The 18,119-nt window shown below is 37.5% G+C and overlaps 2 protein-coding genes and 1 long non-coding RNA gene across 8 annotated transcripts in view; 2 read left to right on the forward strand and 1 right to left on the reverse strand.

Annotated features, from left to right (window-relative positions):
* The first annotated feature begins 86 nt into the window (after nt 1-86).
* Nucleotides 87-10,883, forward strand: LOC143040700 (metaxin-1). 4 transcript variants are annotated; one of them, XR_012967740.1, is made up of 10 exons: nt 87-278; nt 4,003-4,149; nt 4,662-4,765; nt 4,928-5,093; nt 7,342-7,470; nt 7,637-7,733; nt 9,032-9,064; nt 9,701-9,843; nt 9,941-10,095; nt 10,681-10,883. XR_012967740.1 is itself a non-coding variant. In XM_076212025.1 (10 exons), exons 1-10 carry the CDS (start codon nt 238-240, stop codon nt 10,025-10,027), a joined length of 978 nt encoding a protein of 325 aa, XP_076068140.1. In that variant the 5' UTR covers nt 106-237; the 3' UTR covers nt 10,028-10,397. The 4 variants fall into 4 exon arrangements, 3 of the variants coding, with proteins under 3 accessions (XP_076068139.1, XP_076068141.1, XP_076068140.1); XM_076212025.1 differs by lacking the exon at nt 10,681-10,883 and adding an exon at nt 777-807 and having other exon boundaries at nt 106-278; nt 9,941-10,397; XM_076212024.1 differs by lacking the exon at nt 10,681-10,883 and having other exon boundaries at nt 9,941-10,393.
* LOC143040701 (uncharacterized) lies at nt 10,207-15,713 on the reverse strand. Its single transcript, XR_012967741.1, has 2 exons — nt 15,645-15,713; nt 10,207-11,401 (listed from the first exon to the last, which is right to left on the reverse strand). It is a non-coding gene; the product is annotated as an uncharacterized LOC143040701 (long non-coding RNA).
* A 155-nt stretch (nt 15,714-15,868) lies between these two features.
* Nucleotides 15,869-18,119, forward strand: part of LOC143040702 (UDP-glucosyltransferase 2-like) — a 45,854-nt gene continuing 43,603 nt past the window's right edge. For 2 of the 3 annotated variants that reach the window (XM_076212028.1, XM_076212030.1), the window contains exon 1: nt 15,869-16,235. The gene's annotated coding sequence lies outside the window, so the exon portion shown is untranslated. The remainder of the gene's footprint in view (nt 16,236-18,119) is intronic. The other variant, XM_076212027.1, reaches the window with a different exon arrangement.

An 18,119-nucleotide genomic window follows, 5' to 3' on the forward strand; every position in this document is an offset into this window, starting at 1 on the left:
TGTTTTAATAATATTAGAATAATTAATTCTAAATAACATATATGATATTAAACTTTGAAATCACCATCCGAACATATTATATATTGTTATGATTCTCTTGGTATAGAATCGTCTGCTTGTCAGCTGAGTTAACTTGCATCGTTCGAATGCGATATATGGAATAAGGGTGGAATTAAAAGACTAAAACCACGGAAAGTGGCACCATGGAGTTGCAAGTGTGGGAAGGTGATACAAAATATGGTGTACCATCCATGGATTTATCCAGCCTTCAAATGTTGGTAAGTATGTCAGTTTATGTGCCATGCGACAAGGGTGCCGGGCGAAGGTAAAACATTTTATTCAGACATACGGTTTATGCCCAGTCCTACATTTACATGTTAGCAACATTCTGTATGAGAATCCATGCATATCAACAGTCTATAGAATGTTGGCTATGAAATGTATCAAGTAATTTATCATTCATTATTCATTTACATTTATAAATCGCCAATTAGGGGGCGCAGCAACTGTTTTCTAGACTAAATTTAATCAACAAAATAACCTATCTCATCTGTCTGTTGGACATTACCTGAGGATATTCAGCTTTAGATCAAGTCATTTCACAATAATCTTAGTCCTTACTTTAGGTTGCAATTCTTGCTTGTTGGATCAAAATAATGGTAGGTACGCTTTGAAGTATAGGCTACTGGTCATATCAAATAATCAAGTAACACGGTTTGCTCCCCCACCGATCTTTTGCTAAACATGGCAGATTAGCACTCAATCTGTTGCCCCAGGTCTCTCATGGAGGAAATCCACGGCTCCCAGGTAATTATCAGTGGCAGAATATTTGATTTGAATTGATTTATTTCAGTATAAAATAAGTTGGTATTATTTGAGTTGTGCACACCTATACAATATAGCATTAGAAAAGTAAATATTAATTCTGTAAATTATAATACTTGAACATAATGTGATTTTCTTGATAGAAATAAAAAAAAAAAAAAATTGCTACATGCAAACTTACTAACGAATGAAGCCATTAGGATACAGTCCAGATGCCATGTTATCGTCTGTCCAGTCCAGTCACTGTCAATTAGATGATGGCTTTCACATTATGGACCGGGTGTTCTCCAACTCCAGGTGACGTTAATAAGTGCTGTTACAAAGATAATAAGGTTTCCTTGGACTTTTTGAGAGAACACGCGGTTCTGCCGTCGTCTGTTAATTGCCCAAGGTACAATGATAATCAGGTTGTCAGCATCGATGACAATGACCCAGATAAATTTTAGAATTTGAGGTACCGAATTACTAAATATAGGTTAGGTTAAAATAGACGAATTTATCATCCTTTCATTTCTTCGACCTCAGCATCTATAAAAACAAACATGGCGTATCATTCAGCCACTGTGACTTTGTTTGTTAAGAAATCCGTTTTAGGAACTTTTTTGTTATTGATTTCCAACATGAAAATCACTTATTACATTGATGTATTATAATTTACAAAATAATAAATTTCCTATTGCTATATCACATAGGTGTGCACTTCTAAATATTTATCAATAAGTTTACAAGCAATTTAAGCCATTACCAATACAAATGTAAAGAATATAGACTGAGTCACAGTTAAGATTATAATAATATACTAAGGATAGCTCAAAAGAGAAAAACAAAACAATAAAGGGCTTATTGCTATTGAGGTAACAAAAGTATACAAAAATGCAAATAAGAAATAAGACTGTGATACATGTAGTAGTTTGACACAAATATAGACTAAATTGCAAGACAACAAAAGTTGCCTAGAGAATAATATTATGTATAAATATAATTGCTATGACTGCTAGACAAGCATCTAAATAGATTACCAGAAACCTGTTTTATTGGCTGTAAAAGTATGTGTTGGTAATTTAATTAGTTATAGTTAGAATGGGAGAGGTGGAGAAGCAGGCAATCCTGGAGTAAAGGCCATTGGCATCATTTAGCAACACATACTATAAGCCAAATTGCTTTCAACTGTCCTCTTTTTTTGTTCCATAACACTTATGTTTTATTGGTATTTTCTTTATTTAGAAGTGCACACCCACATGATATAGCATTAGAAAATTAAGAAAATTGTAAATAATACATGAATGTAATATACTTTTTTCCTGGCAGAAATCAGTAACAGAAAACATTGCTAAAAGTTATACATGAATGAATGAAGTCGCGTCAACTCCTTTAGACATCTTTGTTTTGATAGATTCGGAGGTTGAAGACGACAACAACCCTGATTACCACTAGAATTACAGATACCACATTACTAAATACAGGTTAGGTTAGGTTAGAATAGATGACTTTATCATACTTTAATTTCTTTGACCTTCACATCTACCAAAACAAAGCTGGCATCTCAAGTAGCCAAGGCAGCTATGTTAGTGTATGTATCGCTTTTAGCACATTTTTCTATTTTCTATTGCTATATAACAAAGGTGTGCATTTCTAAAAAATTACCATTTTATTTATTAGAAATTCACCCAGGAACATGGTAGAAATTCTTTATAGTGTAATTCACATTGGATTTGATATTAATTTCTACTGCAAATCACTCTCTTTCAATTTTTCCATGGGGGACACCCCTACCTTGACAGAGTTGGTAGGAAAAGGAGTGAATTTTGGTAGAAATAACACCAGAATTGCATGAATAAATATATATAAAAACTCAACCCAAACTAACATAATCTAACCAAATTTAGTCCAGCCTAGGTAAATATTGAAAATATTGTAGAAAGTATCCCTACAATTTCTTCAAGAGTATATGACAGTCATCTTTCTTGTCTTTCTGCCATCATTGTTTATGTGTAAGGTGACAGAAGGAGTAAAATTTCAGAATCATACAAACAGGTATTAAATATGAAATTGTCCAGTAGCTTCTAACCTAATCAAAGCTAACTTAACCTCTTTAATATGACTCAAATCCTTGTGTGCTTATTAGGTTGCCTGATGTACAATTAGGAATCACAATACACGAATTATAAGATATAAAGTTACCAATTTTATTCTCATTCTCTTTCACCTTGAGTAAATATAACCACAGAAAATGCGATCAAGCCTGTTCCTAGAAGCCAGGGGTCAGTCAGCTATAACTACAAAATAGATATAATCAGGAGGCCAATGCCGACATCCTTGTTTACCCAATTGTGGTTCATGATGCTTATGTAGGCGTCGTCATATTCTAGATCTTTCAAATGTAAAATAGAAAGAGAGTAAAAAATGTGTTTGTGTGATACTGGAATAGAACCCAAAGGGGAATGCGCATGCCTTATGTGGCCAAAGAAAATTTATATCTCAAAAACTATACATTTGTGGAAAATCTTCATTGAGGAAAAGTTGGTATAATTGATGAGGCAAATTGATCTAAAATAGAAAAAATACAACTTGTTGGACCCCTGGAAAAGATAATACTGTACCAAGAATGTCAGTAATACGATGTAATAGTATGATTTTATTAATGTTGTACTCACTGCCTAAGTCAGCACTAGGACTGAGTTTGATGCAATGTAATACAAATGAATTGATATTAGAAATATATCCTATAGTTAGACTAAGAACAGCCACACATATACTAAAAGTTTTTTTTCCCCATTATAGATAGGTTGACCTAGGCAAAGCATATTCTCATCTTTCATCCATCTTTGTTAAATTCCTAGTTAAGAACACAATTGAAATAGTATGATTTTATTCCTATTGTAATAAATATATATTAGAAATGTACCCAGGCAGTGTGGGTGGTGGGGTTGGGGTCAGGAAATGTCCTTCATCAACAAGGAGCTAAGTTAGAAGGGAAAGTTCTTAGGTACAGTAAGTGGTTAAGTTGTAACCTAACATTAAATTAGTCAGACCTAATAAAGGTGTTAGGTTACTCATTATGGTTACATACTGCAAGGGCACATAGGTTAAGTTTATATAGATTTGATGATGTAGTGGTTTGACTGTAAACCAAAGTAATAATTTCTTATATATTTTCATTTCCTTTTGTTCTTATAGGCATATGTGAAGTTTGCTGGAGCACCTGTGTCTGTGGTGAAAAAGACAAATCCATTTCGAACACCAAAAGGGCAGTTGCCTGTATTTTGTTGTACTGATGGCCCTTTGACAAACTTCAGTGAGGTAACATCATTCCTTAGGAAACAGGTAAGTAGGGCTAAGCTTGGAAAGTAGAAATATGTTTTTTTGATCAAATATGTATTTACTTTGTCAGTATAGTGAAAGACACCCACCCTCCACAGTCTCTTTATATAACTGATAATTACTGATAAGAAGTTACATGATATACATAGATATGAGCTGAATTGATTGTTAAAAACATTTTGTGTGTGAGTATGTGCACTGTTGTTATTTTACCATAATTTGCTGTACAGCTTCATATTATATATGCATTTTAACCCCATTGCCTTAATATTTTCACAGATTTTGTTATGTGTAACACCAGATAATTTATTTAGTTCAGAGCAGAGCCCCCATGATATAAGGGTTATTTTTTAAAGAATTTGACTCATTTTTAGTTGAGCTAGTCATGATATACTTATCATTCTGTCATCATGTGCATTTTTAAGAATTTGCCTGATTTTTAGTTGAGCTAGTCATTATATACTTACCATTCTATCATCATGTGTACTTTTAATATGTCTTTTTTGCTTTTGCAGAACTATAGCTGTGACTATGAATTATCTCCTAAGCAATGCTCTGAGGTTGTTGCATATGAACACCTCCTTAAAGAAAAGCTTTACCCTGCAATTATGTATTTGTGGTAAGAGTATGTTTTGAGTTTGGCAATATAAACCCAAATCATATCACAATCTTTATATTTACATATACACACACACTTACACTCATACCTATACATATTTATAAAATACATATAACAGTTTGTATAAAATTATCAGTAATGCAAAGGTTAATTATTTTTCAGGTGGGTAGAACCAAAAAGTTACTATGATGTTATCCATGGCTGGTTCTTCCAAAATATTCCATTCCCATTCAAACTCTGGTACCCAGGATCATTCCATAAGAAAAATGTAGATCTCATCAACAGCTTGTTTGATGAATCAGATAACATGGAACTTGTTGAGACTGAGGTGAGTGTGATTTAGTTTTGTTGCACAGGGCCAGAACAAAAAAGTACTTATTGTTTGGGAATATAGAAAGAAATTAAAGTGAGCAACTTCTGGGCTGAACTGGAGACCATGGTTGGTTCCTTAGGGGCTGTGGGTCTCCTGCAAGAAAGTACTGAGGCAATGGATTGACTGACTGAATATGAAAGTGAAAAATCAGTGTATAAATGTAGATTACAAATTGGTTGAAATGTATATGAAGATAGTGTGCCACCTCCCATGTAAGGGGAAAAGGGCCTCTACATGTATGTGTGTTTGTGTGCATGATTCCAACTTTCTCTGTCTTCCATGTACAATTTTCTCTTGGTAGCTATGGCCAGATTCTTCAGGGTTGTAGATCACCACCACTTTGTTGATCCCGCTAGGTTCAACCATTTCCAAGGAAGTTGATGATGTGTGTGAGGCAAAAGCTGAGACTGGTGGTATACTTAGTCACTGCCAAAACTTTCCTCCAACTATTTAACAATGACACTATGGTTCTCATTAACAACCCAGGGGAACTAGGACTTCCTCAAAAGAAAGGACCAACTGCTGCCTCACTACCACCTTTTGGTGTCCTATGGGCTGAGAAGTTGATGCCAAGTTTGAGGCTGTAACTGAGAATGACTGTATGCTTAGTCACTTTGAAAGCTTTCCTCCAACTACCACTCAGTCCTGTCTGGGCAATGTCCTCTTAAGTTGTGGTACTCCTGGGCATTGTACTGTGGTTGCAAAAGAGGGCAGGGTGCCTTAGGGGGAAAAATTGGTGGCAGTCACACTAACATTGCAATGTGTATTTCACTTATCATGGCTGACAGTGAGTCTCTACAGCATGATAGAGGCGATATTATTTCAGTAAATTGACTACAAGTATGCATAATGTGTGCCTTAACTTCAAACACTACTCAGGACCTTCAAAAATAGTGATATAATTTGTACATAATCTTAAGGTACATACCATCTTGTGCCTTGAATGTATGGGCAGACTTTAGGTTAGATAACAGCAGTACCCCTATCATCCCTCTACACTTTTCTACAGGGGACAGGGCTCCTTTCATTACCCCACAGTGTATAAACCTCTTAATTTGACTCACTAGTACTCCCATAGTTTAAGAATATACATTCATATATACCCACCTACAAACAAAACTAATACCATAAACCTAAAACATCTATTGGTGATGGTGCAACATTGTACATAAAGATTAAAGCACTGATGAAGTCTCTTTTACCATCTCTATAACAAGTGTTGTCCCCAAGGAGAAAAACACTGGTTATTGCCAACAAAATACTAAAGACATGTTGTACCTATTTCTGAAATAGCAAAGCAACTCCTTTTGTATTAAGATATGATTTTTTTGTAGTTTTATTCTGAAACTTGAATATATTTTGCATGTGTGATTAATATTTTACTTATATTTGGATATTATGAGTATAACTTATATGACCATATAATTCAGGTAGTTAGATATTTAAGGCCCTCTTAAATCTATGTGTCTTTTTCTCCTTCACAGGCAGTATGAAAAAAATAGATAAGATAAAAATTGGCAAGGAAAAAAATTGAGACTACTAATTCCAAAATTGGAAGGAAGTATATAGAGATGGTAGTAAAAGTTTAGATTTCTTTAAAGATACATTAAAAGAGAGGCTATGAAGTAGATTTAGAATATCATTAAAGAAAATTGTATATGATTCAGTTTAATGTCACAAACTTCCTTCTCAGAGAGGGCTGTTTGGTGCATCCTTGCAGAGGATATTTGCTCAATGAATTTAATGTAGTATGCCCTTGTTGCAAACTTGCTTGCTGCTAGGCAGGACTTAAACTGCCTCTACTTCTGACTTCCAACCAAAGTAGCTCCACTCTAACCCACTCGGCCAACGAGCATCCCAAAATTATATATAATAGATGACACTAGGTTTGATAGAAAAGGGTATTTATAAATTCAAGGCATATGTTGACGGGAATTGTAGCTCACCACACTAGGCATTTTGGGCCGAGTTTACTGTGTAAGTACTCTATTGACTAGGCAACCATTTGCACTTATGCATGTTTGTATTACTGTAGTTTTAGCTCAGGTTATTGTGATCCTTTCCTTTTGTCATAATTTCTTGCTGTGTCTGGCTAGGAAACAAATTGGTGCCATAGCTACTGATGCTCTCTTGTTCTACCATTTTATTCATTATCCAAATAGTGGTCAGGATGTTTATAAGGGTTGTTTTTGTATAATTACAGTTGCACAAGCAGGCCCAGGAATGTTTGACAGCTTTGTCAAACAGACTTGGTGACAAGGAATACTTTTTTGGGAAGACACCATCTACTTTGGATGCCTTGGTTTTTTCTTATCTTATTCTCTTGTTGAAGGTAATAATTGTTCTAATTTCAAGTTTTGTTGTTGTTTTTTGTCAAAACTAATTTTTTTTTTTTTTTTTTTTTTTAATAATGTTAAGTAACAAAAATTAGTGCATTTTATTTATTTATTATTATCATTATTGATTGATTTATTTATTGTTATCATTATTTTTTCCAGGTTGATGTTAAAGTTCCAGTTCTGCAGAACCACATTAAAGCTTGTCCCAACTTATCACGATATGTGTCAAAAATTTTACAAAGATATTTCCCTGGAGGTAGGTTACGATTAAAACCATATTGAAACTAAAAGATCCATATGTATTAACTTAGGAGTAAGGGAGATCAAGAGTAATTTTATGAACTCTGATAAAAGTGTTTCCACATGAGGAGACAAAGAGGGATGGTTGCTGTGTAAGTGAAGTAGCCTTGCTGTGGATGTGCTGTGTCTTTCTGCATTGCTTCAGACCCAGGCAGTGGGCAGGAGATAGGGATGACCCTTCATCCATGAGAAGCTAAGATGAGAGGGAAACGAGGGTGGTGGATGAGAGTGGAGCGGGTGAGTGCCTCTGATTTGATTACCGACGGCTTTTTCCCCCTTACATGGGGAGGTAGCCAAAAAGAAAAAGGCATAGACACCATTCCCACCCATTCCATTCCCTACATATTCCATTCCCCTCCACCCTCCTCCCTCCCTCTTATCTTGGCACCTCCTGGATGATGGGTCATCCCTGCATCCTGTCCACTGCCCTGGGTCAGAAGTAGTGTCGCAAGACACAGCACATCCACAGCAAGTAAATAATCTGATTTACTTATTAATTACATTATGTGTAACAAAAATCTCTCCCCCTTATAATAAAGGGAGAGTGGCCAAGTCATAGCATATGTACAACCTATGCCCATTCAAAAATCATTCATTGCTCATCCACTCTTAGCTTCTTGTGAATGAAAGGTTATCCCTGTCTCCCACCGCACTTTGGGTCTGAGGCAATGTAGCAAGCAAGAGTACCACCCCATTACTTCATTACATGGTGACCTCCCTTTCCCCCTTCATCCACTCTTGAATAATATAGAGTAAAAAAGAAGAAATCTCTTTGAGCCATGGCAATTTTTCATCCATCTATAACCACTCTCCAGACACCAGTCTTTTCCCTTTGTTGCTCAACAAACATACCTCATGCATCTGGTGCTCTCTCTCTCTCTCTCTCTCTCTCTCTCTCTCTCTCTCTCTCTCTCTCTCTCTCTCTCTCTCTCTCTCTCTCTCTCTCTCTCTCTCTCTCTCTCTCTCTCTCTCTCTCTCTCTCTCTCTCTCTCTCTCTCTCTCTCTCTCTCTCTCTCTCTCTCTCTCGAAGTTAGCTGGGAGACCTATCCACTCCCCAGTTCACTACTTTCTGGATGGATATGTTACAAGGTTATTACATTTTACGTCAGCCACAGCTTCCTTATTTAGCACTCATGCACTAAACATGTTGTAATGAATAAAAATGTCATAGGTACTGTAATTGAACAGTAAAACTTTTATTAAGAATTTTTGCTCACATGATGTCATGGTAATTAATTTTCTTCTTATAACAAGACTTACATGCAGCACAGAAGAGAAAGTTAAAGTGTGAGTTCTTTTCTTTGTTCACAGTAAAAATGAATAGTATTATTAGCAAAAAGTTCAGCTCTAACACTACCACATACACCATTAGAATGTGTAATTTACATAACACTCAGGAATAAATATGTACCATGACACTATTCCAAATCTTGGGTGGTAAAACCTCTATCATCCCTTCACAACTTCCCACAAAATATAAGACTCCTAACCAAAAAACTATAAACATATTTACATATACCAAAGGCTTTTTCCCCCTTATAAGGGAGATAGCCAAAAAACTATAAACACCCTTGACTAAATAGACCAATACATGAAGGATAAGATAACATACAAAGATGGCACAAGATTGTCCACAAAGATAGAAATGCTAGTAAATGACAGACCATAACAACCAACCAGACTGCAGTAAAGAGTATGCATAAATGTTAGATAGAATTAGTTTGTATGATGTACATTCAAGGTGTTGGATAGCCAGAAAACAATATATGACTAAAATGTTTAGTTTATATACAATCTTCATTGGCATTATGCTTTGGCAGATGAAAATTTTCATTTGACAACTGGGAAAACTCAAGTATGAAGACTAGGAGAATGAATGTAAATGTACATTAACCCCAAATGAGTAAGAATATAATTTTCCAGCTAATCTAGGAGCAAGCAAAGAAGGAGTTGTTGCTCAAACAAAAGATGGTGAATTTGCTAATAAAGGGAGGAACTTTCTGCTCTCGGGTCTGGTTGCAATGACTGCAATGTTTGGATATGCGTTGGCAGCAGGTTTAGTGCAGGTAGAGTTCTTGTCTTTTCTTGAAATTGCACAACAGTGAAAAAAATTCTCTTTTTCTTTCTCAGATATCTTAAAAATAAATATGGTTTATTTTCTAGGTTGACTTAGGTGAGAACCAACCCTTAGAAGAAGATTATGATTACGACTATGATGATTATGGTGACGCCGGACCATCAGGAGAATAATAGTATCATTCTTTTAGTTGCACAAACACTAAAGGTTCACTTTGTCAACATTGGGGTGACAGCAGTAGGTAAAATACATTTGTAATCAATGTAAATATTGCTCTTGGGCCTTATAGTGTGTAAGGCCCTTGTAAGTTGATGGCAGGAAACCAATGTAAGTTAGTTTGACAATCCTTCATTTGGCGGTGAAGGGTTGTGACAAGATTTTTTTTTTTTTTTGTATTCAAGCAGCCATGTTCTTGAATGCAGTCCTTTTTTATCATTATTTTTATACAAATAAATGAAAAATGCTTTTTATTGTATATAACTTCTCCAATGGCAGCTTTGAGACCTAAAATGATTGATTCAGTAGTTAATACCAAATTATTTTTTCACCCTTATAAGGGGCTGATATATGTATGTATATATATATATATATTTTATATATATATATATTTTATATATATATATATATTATATATATATATATATTTTATATATATATATATATTATATATATATATATAAACATAATTTTTTTTTTTTTAAGTGAAGGAAAGTAAGTTTTATGTAGTTAGGGTGTGAAGTATGCCCATGGAAATGATTTAATCCTTTATAATTTTAAAGAAAGTAAACAAAGGTCATAGCATTGATGTATTCTTATACTTTTCAAGGTTAAGGAAGAGGCAAGTTACTTACCCAGGTTGACAGGTAGAGCCTTCATGTCTTCCTGTAACTTCACCAGATACCAGACACTATACATTAGATGTGATCTCTACTTGCTGGTTTCAGAGGAAACCTGCATCCTACTCATCATCTTGTCATATATTTGCTCAGTTATTTATGCCTAAAGCCTGTGATGGGTCACTGTAGCATTCCATAATATATGCACACTGCCCATAAGCTTTCATTTTCCTGTGTCTCTTAAAATGGATCTACAACATTCTATTGTATGTGCATGTTGGGGAGTCAGGCTGCCCTTAGAGGATGGTTAACAACTACCTCACCACCTCATGGTGCCCCTGGGATCAACTCCCATCAGGAAGGTGATACTAAATGCAAGGTAGCGGCTGAATGAGTAACAGAATATTCAGTCACATTATTTCTTTATTCTGTCTAACAATTACATAATTTTTCCTTTTACTAAGAAAAGTCCACTAGCAATAGTGTGTAATGGTGGAAGAAAGAAACAGTGATCATTGGAGGCCTCTAGTCAGAAGTGGTGGAAACCCAGTGGTTGCTTGGTTCTGGGGTTTGGGCTGCAGCACAACCAGCAGCCCTTTTCAGGATCCATGTTACTCATCCCATATTGGAAGAGGATAGAAAGGGTGCCCCAAGCATAGCCTGCCTTTCCTTCATCTTGCTGGGGAGGCACCCCCACCAAGATTATCCAATCTGTGACCATAACACAAAAACAACGGAAGATGAGAGGGGGCAGAACTCCTCCTAGACCCAATAACCCCCTGCTATCAACAAGGAAACAAGCCCCCCCCCACACACACACACATCACTCAAAACCAGTTTGACCTAATACCACAATAACGGTTAATTGCACCCCCCCCTTCCAACAATTGGAACAATCACTGCCACTGTTGCAACAGAAGTCACTGAACCATGTGTGCATGGCAACTTCAGAAGGATTAGTCATTCCTAATGAGTCTTTATCCTCATTTATCAACTGCATGACTGGTTTCTTTTTGCCCTGGAAATCCAAGCACATAGGGCAAAGGTCATAGTTAAGCTACTCTGGTATGACCTTCTACTACTACACTGGATGCCTGAAAGTCCATGTCACTTAGGCTTTATTTTTGTGGTAAACAAACAAATGCACAGCTGTGAAGCAGAACTTCACTTTCATTGATTACCATTGAAATCAGTTATTATTTTGTTACCTATCTACCTATGTCTCAGCAGACTTCTCACCTTCTACAGCCTGCCTTCCTGAAGCATGGTTCAAACAAGCAATGTTTCATCACCAAGTTCCCGCTCTGCTCATGTGAATCACGGTTCACACAGGCAAAGTGGAAAAAAATGCTGAAAAAAGGGAGAACTTGGTGCTGAAACATTGCTTGTATGAACCACGCTTAACTGTGCATATTCAATCAAGTTATGAAAGTTTGCATACACTGTAGGATTGACGGCTTATCCCTAAGAAGAAAATATCTGAATCTCATAATAATGACTAAATATGTTTGGTAAACAGGTGTATGAGTTAATTTCATTGAACTACTGTAAACTTTTAATTATGTGTTGACTCAGAACACAGTGAGATTATTTCTGTAAACAAAACCCAGGAAATACAATTTTCATGCCCTTGAAAGCTTTCAAGACACCTTGTGATAGGTCACTGTAGAAGTCGGAAAATATAACTCAAATGTAATGTGTTGAAATAGGCATGTGTCTGTAGAGGAGATTTTTTTTTTTTTTTCCCATTAAAGATTTTGCCGTAATTCATGAAATAACACTTTACCCGTCTTTTCTGTTACACATAAAATACCTATTGTGGTGTCCAACACAGAATGGAGAATGAAATTAAATATATTAAAAAAAAAAAAAAAACTCGATTCAAACAATACTGGAGAACCACAAACCAACTGATAAGCAAGAGGGGCGAACAAGATTTTGGCCAAGTTCAACTAATTGACAATAGCAGAGAAAGAATGAAAGAGGAAGGGGAAGGAGCGGGAAATACAAGAGATGAGAGATTTGTATTTCATTAATGATAAGCAACACTTGTAACCTTTAGGGCAATATCGTGTCGAAGAGGTGTAATCGGAATCGGTGGGATGGGGTTAATGGGAGATTAAAAAGGGCAGCAGTAAGGAAGGACAGAAGTTAAAAGTGACCAGTATTCTTGAGGGGAGAGTTACCAGTCATCTGTCCTGTAGGAGTGCTGCTAATGTCCCTAACATGTTAGGGAAAGGAAGTGAGGAAGACAAGAGAGAGGGCCCACCATGGGTCGCATGTAGTTTGTGTGTCTGGTAACCGCATGATGGGCAGGTGTTCAAATCCTGGCCATAGCGCAGAGGTTAAGAAGGGCAACTACTGTGTGCCATGCCCTGCAACCACCACTCAACTCTGACCCTTCTGAGGTGACCTCACCTTCCTCCAGGGTATTGCCAGTACTGTGGCATACTGTAGACATCTGTGTTCAGGTATGAACTGTTTCGGATGTACCTGCAAGGTTGAGTTCTGGGCTGGTGCCAACCCCTCAAACCACAACAAAAAAAGACAGGAAAAATGAGATAAAGGTAGAGAGGGGGAGATATGAAGGAGTGTGAGTCAGAGGAAGAGTGAGATGGAGTGATAGAGTAAGAGAGGGACAGAGAAAGTGAGAGAGTGAGACAGGAAGAGAAAGCGAGAGAGAGTGAAACCATGAGCACGAGATATTGTGTGAGATCAAGAGACAGTGTAGCGTCATTCATACAAATCAACAGAACTGATGTACGGTATATGAAATTATATTAAGACGAGACATGGCAACTGCGTAGGGGGGAGGGGGCAGCAGCATTCACTGCAGTTGGACTTCTCACCCAGTCCCAGTTTGTGGCGTAATCACGCGCTGACTTCGCTAACAGAATGTGTATACTGTGCCTCTAGACAACCTCATGGTGCAGTGCCTCGCCTGCTACTATGGTGGTCCAGGTTTGAATCCCACCTAGGGCTGAAATAATTTCAGTATCACTGCACTGCAGGTTGTTACTCCAACTCTTGTGGGTAGGGAGTTTGGGATGTGTGTACATGTAAGGTCACAGTATTACCCACAGATTGGTCATATGAGCTCTGAGCTCTTATCCGGGAGGTTAGTAACTGTCAATCATGATCCAAGACAATGGTGAATCACACACACGCAGTAAGGACAGCCTCATATAAACTGCATATTGCATATGCTCAGGTCACTAGGGACGCCAGTGGAAGAGCTATGTGGAGTCTACACCCATGCTCATCTACATTTACCCATTGTGATCCTTCTCGCTCACTCTAACACAAAAACAACAACCGGAGAGAATACAGATGAGGACATACAAAATTATCCTGGCCCTACATGAGAAGGCTGTGCCCATTTTCATATGAAGTATATCATGCAGCCTGGTGGTTCTCACATTGATACATGCACCCCCCAGGGAGGCATATGAATGCAACTTTTAGATAGGGGGTGGGTTATGTCGGCTGAAAGACTTCTTGCTCACAAGGTATATACTTGAAATATTAAAACCTGTCATTTGAGTAATTCATATTGCACAAGTCATGACCAGGTGGCACAATCTTAAATATACATACATTTACCAAAGGCTTTTTTCCCCCTTACAAGGAGGGTTGTCAAAAAACAAGGCATTCCCACCCATTCCATCACTAATACACTCCACTCCCCTCTACCCTCCCTCCTATCTTGGCACCAGGATGACGGGTCATCCCTGCATCCTGTCCACTGCCCTGGGTCAGAAGCAGTGTCGTAAAACACAGCACATCCACAGCAAGGCTGTTTCATAAAATCGGCAACCCCCTCTCTCCGTCCCCCCATGCAGAAAAAGAGAAGACGGGGAGAAATCCCTTCGGGCTGCTCTCCCCATCTTTTCTGCATGGGGGGGTCGCCGATTTAGCTTAAATATAGTCAACTTTTACATGTGTGCAACAGGAGGTCAGGCTATGATGATGTATTAGTTTCTTGTTTCAAGAATGAAGTGACTGAATATCATTGTTTTGGATATCACAATCATTCATCTGTTACTGTTCCAATTCTTCTTCCAACAAATTGGCATGAATAGGATACATAAAACTAAAAGTAAACAAATTGTGAAATACAGTCTTAGGACCTGAGTCACCTCAACTTTTCTTCATGTTGTGTTATATAATTCTATGGCAATTGCCAGATTTCAGTCATTTTTAATCAAAATTCAAAGGAACAGCTTTAAAAGTTCAAATGACGCAGGAGTAAACCAGCATAGGCTGTCAGGCGCTGCTGTGGAGGTTGTGTTTCTTGATGCATTACTTCTGACCCAAGCAGAGGGTGGTAGACAGGGGTGACACATCATCCAAAAGGAAATAGATTTAATTTGAAAGTGGCTAGGAGCAACTTCGCCAACCGTGTAATTAATGAATGGAATAAACTTCCTGTAAAGGCAGTGGAATGTAATTCAGTTCGAAGCTTTAAAGATTCGTTTAAACACCTAAGCAAGATGTAATGCCTACCATTTGTTTTATATATATATACATATTTATTTTTATTTGACTTTGTTTACTATTTGATTGATTATTATATGTCAAATTATATTTATTTACTATTTACCTGTTTGTTTATTAATTTTACCTATTTATTCTATTTATTATTATTTATAATGTTATAATCTTTATTTATTGATTATTATAATTTTTTCGCATCCGACCTAGTTATGGACCAAAAGGTCTTTGTCGGCATGCTCCTTTGTAATCCTTTGTAAGGGACAACAACCGGGCGTTGGGTGGATGATGAAGGTATATAGAATGAGTCAGGGATAGGTGTATACCCCTGAATAAATTTACTCATTCGGTGAAAACTTCATACAAGCCGACACAGAATAGAGAATTTAATGAAATGTATTAACAAGAAAAAAATTAAATCGTGAAAAACGTAATTCAACAATACTGGAGAACTACAAACCAAGGGAAAGCAGCATGGGTGAACATGATTTCGGCCAAGTTTAGATGAAATGACTAGCAGAGAGAGAGAAGGTGGTGGGAGAGGAGGAGGGAGATATAGGAAATGAAAGGTTCGTATTTCGTCACCGATAAGCAGTACTTTTATCTTTGGGGGACAATGTCGCCCCGAAGAGGTGGAATCAGAGGGAGATCAAGGAGAGATTGAAGAGGGCAGCGGCAAGGAAGGACAGAAGTCAAAAGCGATCAGTATTCTTGAGGGGGGAGTTTCCAAAGTGATATATACATCTGGTCCGTTTGGGTGCTGCTAAAGTCCCTTATGTTTTTGGAGAAGGAAGTGAGGGAGACAGAGGAAATGAGAAAGAGAATGAGCGAGTGTTACTTCACTCATACAAATCTGAACCGACCAGCAGAAATCGAAATATCTGGATAAATGTAAAAATGACGAGATATGGCAACTGCGTGGTGAAGGCACACCAGCTCTCGTTGGAGCTGGACACATACCCAGTTCGAAGCCGCAGTCGTGCACCGACTTCGCCCACAAAACGACAAAACATCGCCCAGGAAGGTTCTCCAAGGTTCATACGCAGCACTAGTAAGCCCAGAGATGTGTTATATGTTATAGATATTACTTTATCCCTCCTCCCATCTCTACACCTTTACTGTGATGAAACACTTCTAAAATATTACAAAGATATATGGAAAAAAAAAGAGAGACAAATGGAACCTTTCGGTCAAAAATGAATTCGAATGATGCGATTAAAAAAAAAATCAAATGAACGAATAAAGTGTGAATACATATTATATATATATATAATCATGCGAATGTATAAATAAAAAAGTTTGGCGCGACAAGACATGGATGTCAATAATGTTGACCCTAACTACAACTTACCAGACACGCTCTGCCACATGCATAATACCACTCAAATAATCGTTTTTCATGGAACTTCCATGGGCGACTCGGTTAATATACACACACACACTACCGAAATGATTTTAGCATCACTGCGGTACCCCAACTCTCGTGTGTGTGTGTGCGTGTAAGGTCACAACATTAACCTTAGAACGGTCATATATGAGTTCTGAACTCTCTTCCGGTAGGGTAATAGCTGTTGATCACGAGTCCAACACGTAATCCAAGACCATGGTGAATCACAGACACACGCGCATCGACACATACACACTGACCACTAGCAAAACTTGAGCTACAGACATTAGAGCAAAGGAGAGAGAGGAGACTTGATAACTATTTTTAGAATCATGAAAGGCATAGAAACTATTGATAGAAAGGATCTAATAAAATGGAATAGTAGAGATACAAGAGGACACGGAAAGAAAATCAAGAAAAAAAGTTATGGAAGAGACCTGAAAAAGAACAGCTTTCCCCACAGGGTAATAGACGTTTGGAACAAGTTAGATGAAAACGTGGTGTGTGCAAAAACGATACGCGAATTTAAAAGCAGTCTGGATAAAAAGAGACATGAAGACGGGACACCACGAGCATAGCTCCCCTTCCCGTAAAATACAACTAGGTAAATACACACAAACATAAACACACATATGCGCACGCACACCCACAGATATGAGCTCAGCTCTCTTGTGGAAGTGTGGTACCTGTCCATCACGAGTCCAACACGTGATCCAAGACCATGGTGAATCTCACAGAAAATACAGAGACGTAGCATTCTTCGGAGCATTATCCATAGATCGGGCCATTGACTGTTGTGAATCACAGACACAATACATGAATTTAAAAATAGTTTAGATAAAATGAGATACGAAAACGGGACACTACGAGCATAGTTCCCCTTCCCGTAAAATACAACTAGGTAAATACACACACGCGACAATCGAAGTGACAGCGAAGACTGGACTCCAGAAAAAAAAATACAGTTTTCGTGGATCTCAATGACGAGGGGGTACCTGTGTTGTATTAGTAGGGAAGGGGAAAGCTCGTGGTGCAGTGGGAAGGTGAAGAAAAAGGAGAAGGGGAGGGATTACTGAGGAAGATGGAAGGAAATGAGGAAGGGGATGAACGGGCCCCGGAAGTCAGAAGGAATGTCAACAAGAGATGCACAGACGACAGAGGTGGTCGAAGTGATTTGTAAAAATTTGAAAATTAGAAATACAGATAAGAACAACACAATGGAAGGTGGAGATGATTATTTCCATGGGTTTAATGAGGGAGGAGATGACAACCTCCCCCGATTAGCAAGTCTAGAGGAAAAACTAGCAAAAATGAACGAACAGTGGGAGGTTAGGTTCAGTCAACTTACACAGATTATACAAAGAGTTGATAAATTGGAAGAACTAAAGAAGGAGAACCAAAACCTAACTAAAGAAATAGAAGAATTATAAAGACAGTTAAAAGAACTAAAGGATGAGAATGAGGAATTAGAGAATAATGAAAAATCCATAGCAAAAGAGGTACAGGGTTGGAGAAAAGTCCAAGAGAACAACAACATTGAATTTAGAG

This window comes from Oratosquilla oratoria, chromosome 29 (assembly GCF_046742065.1).
Source record: "Oratosquilla oratoria isolate Oo_2021 chromosome 29, ASM4674206v1, whole genome shotgun sequence".
NCBI classification, from domain to species: Eukaryota; Metazoa; Arthropoda; class Malacostraca; order Stomatopoda; family Squillidae; genus Oratosquilla; species Oratosquilla oratoria.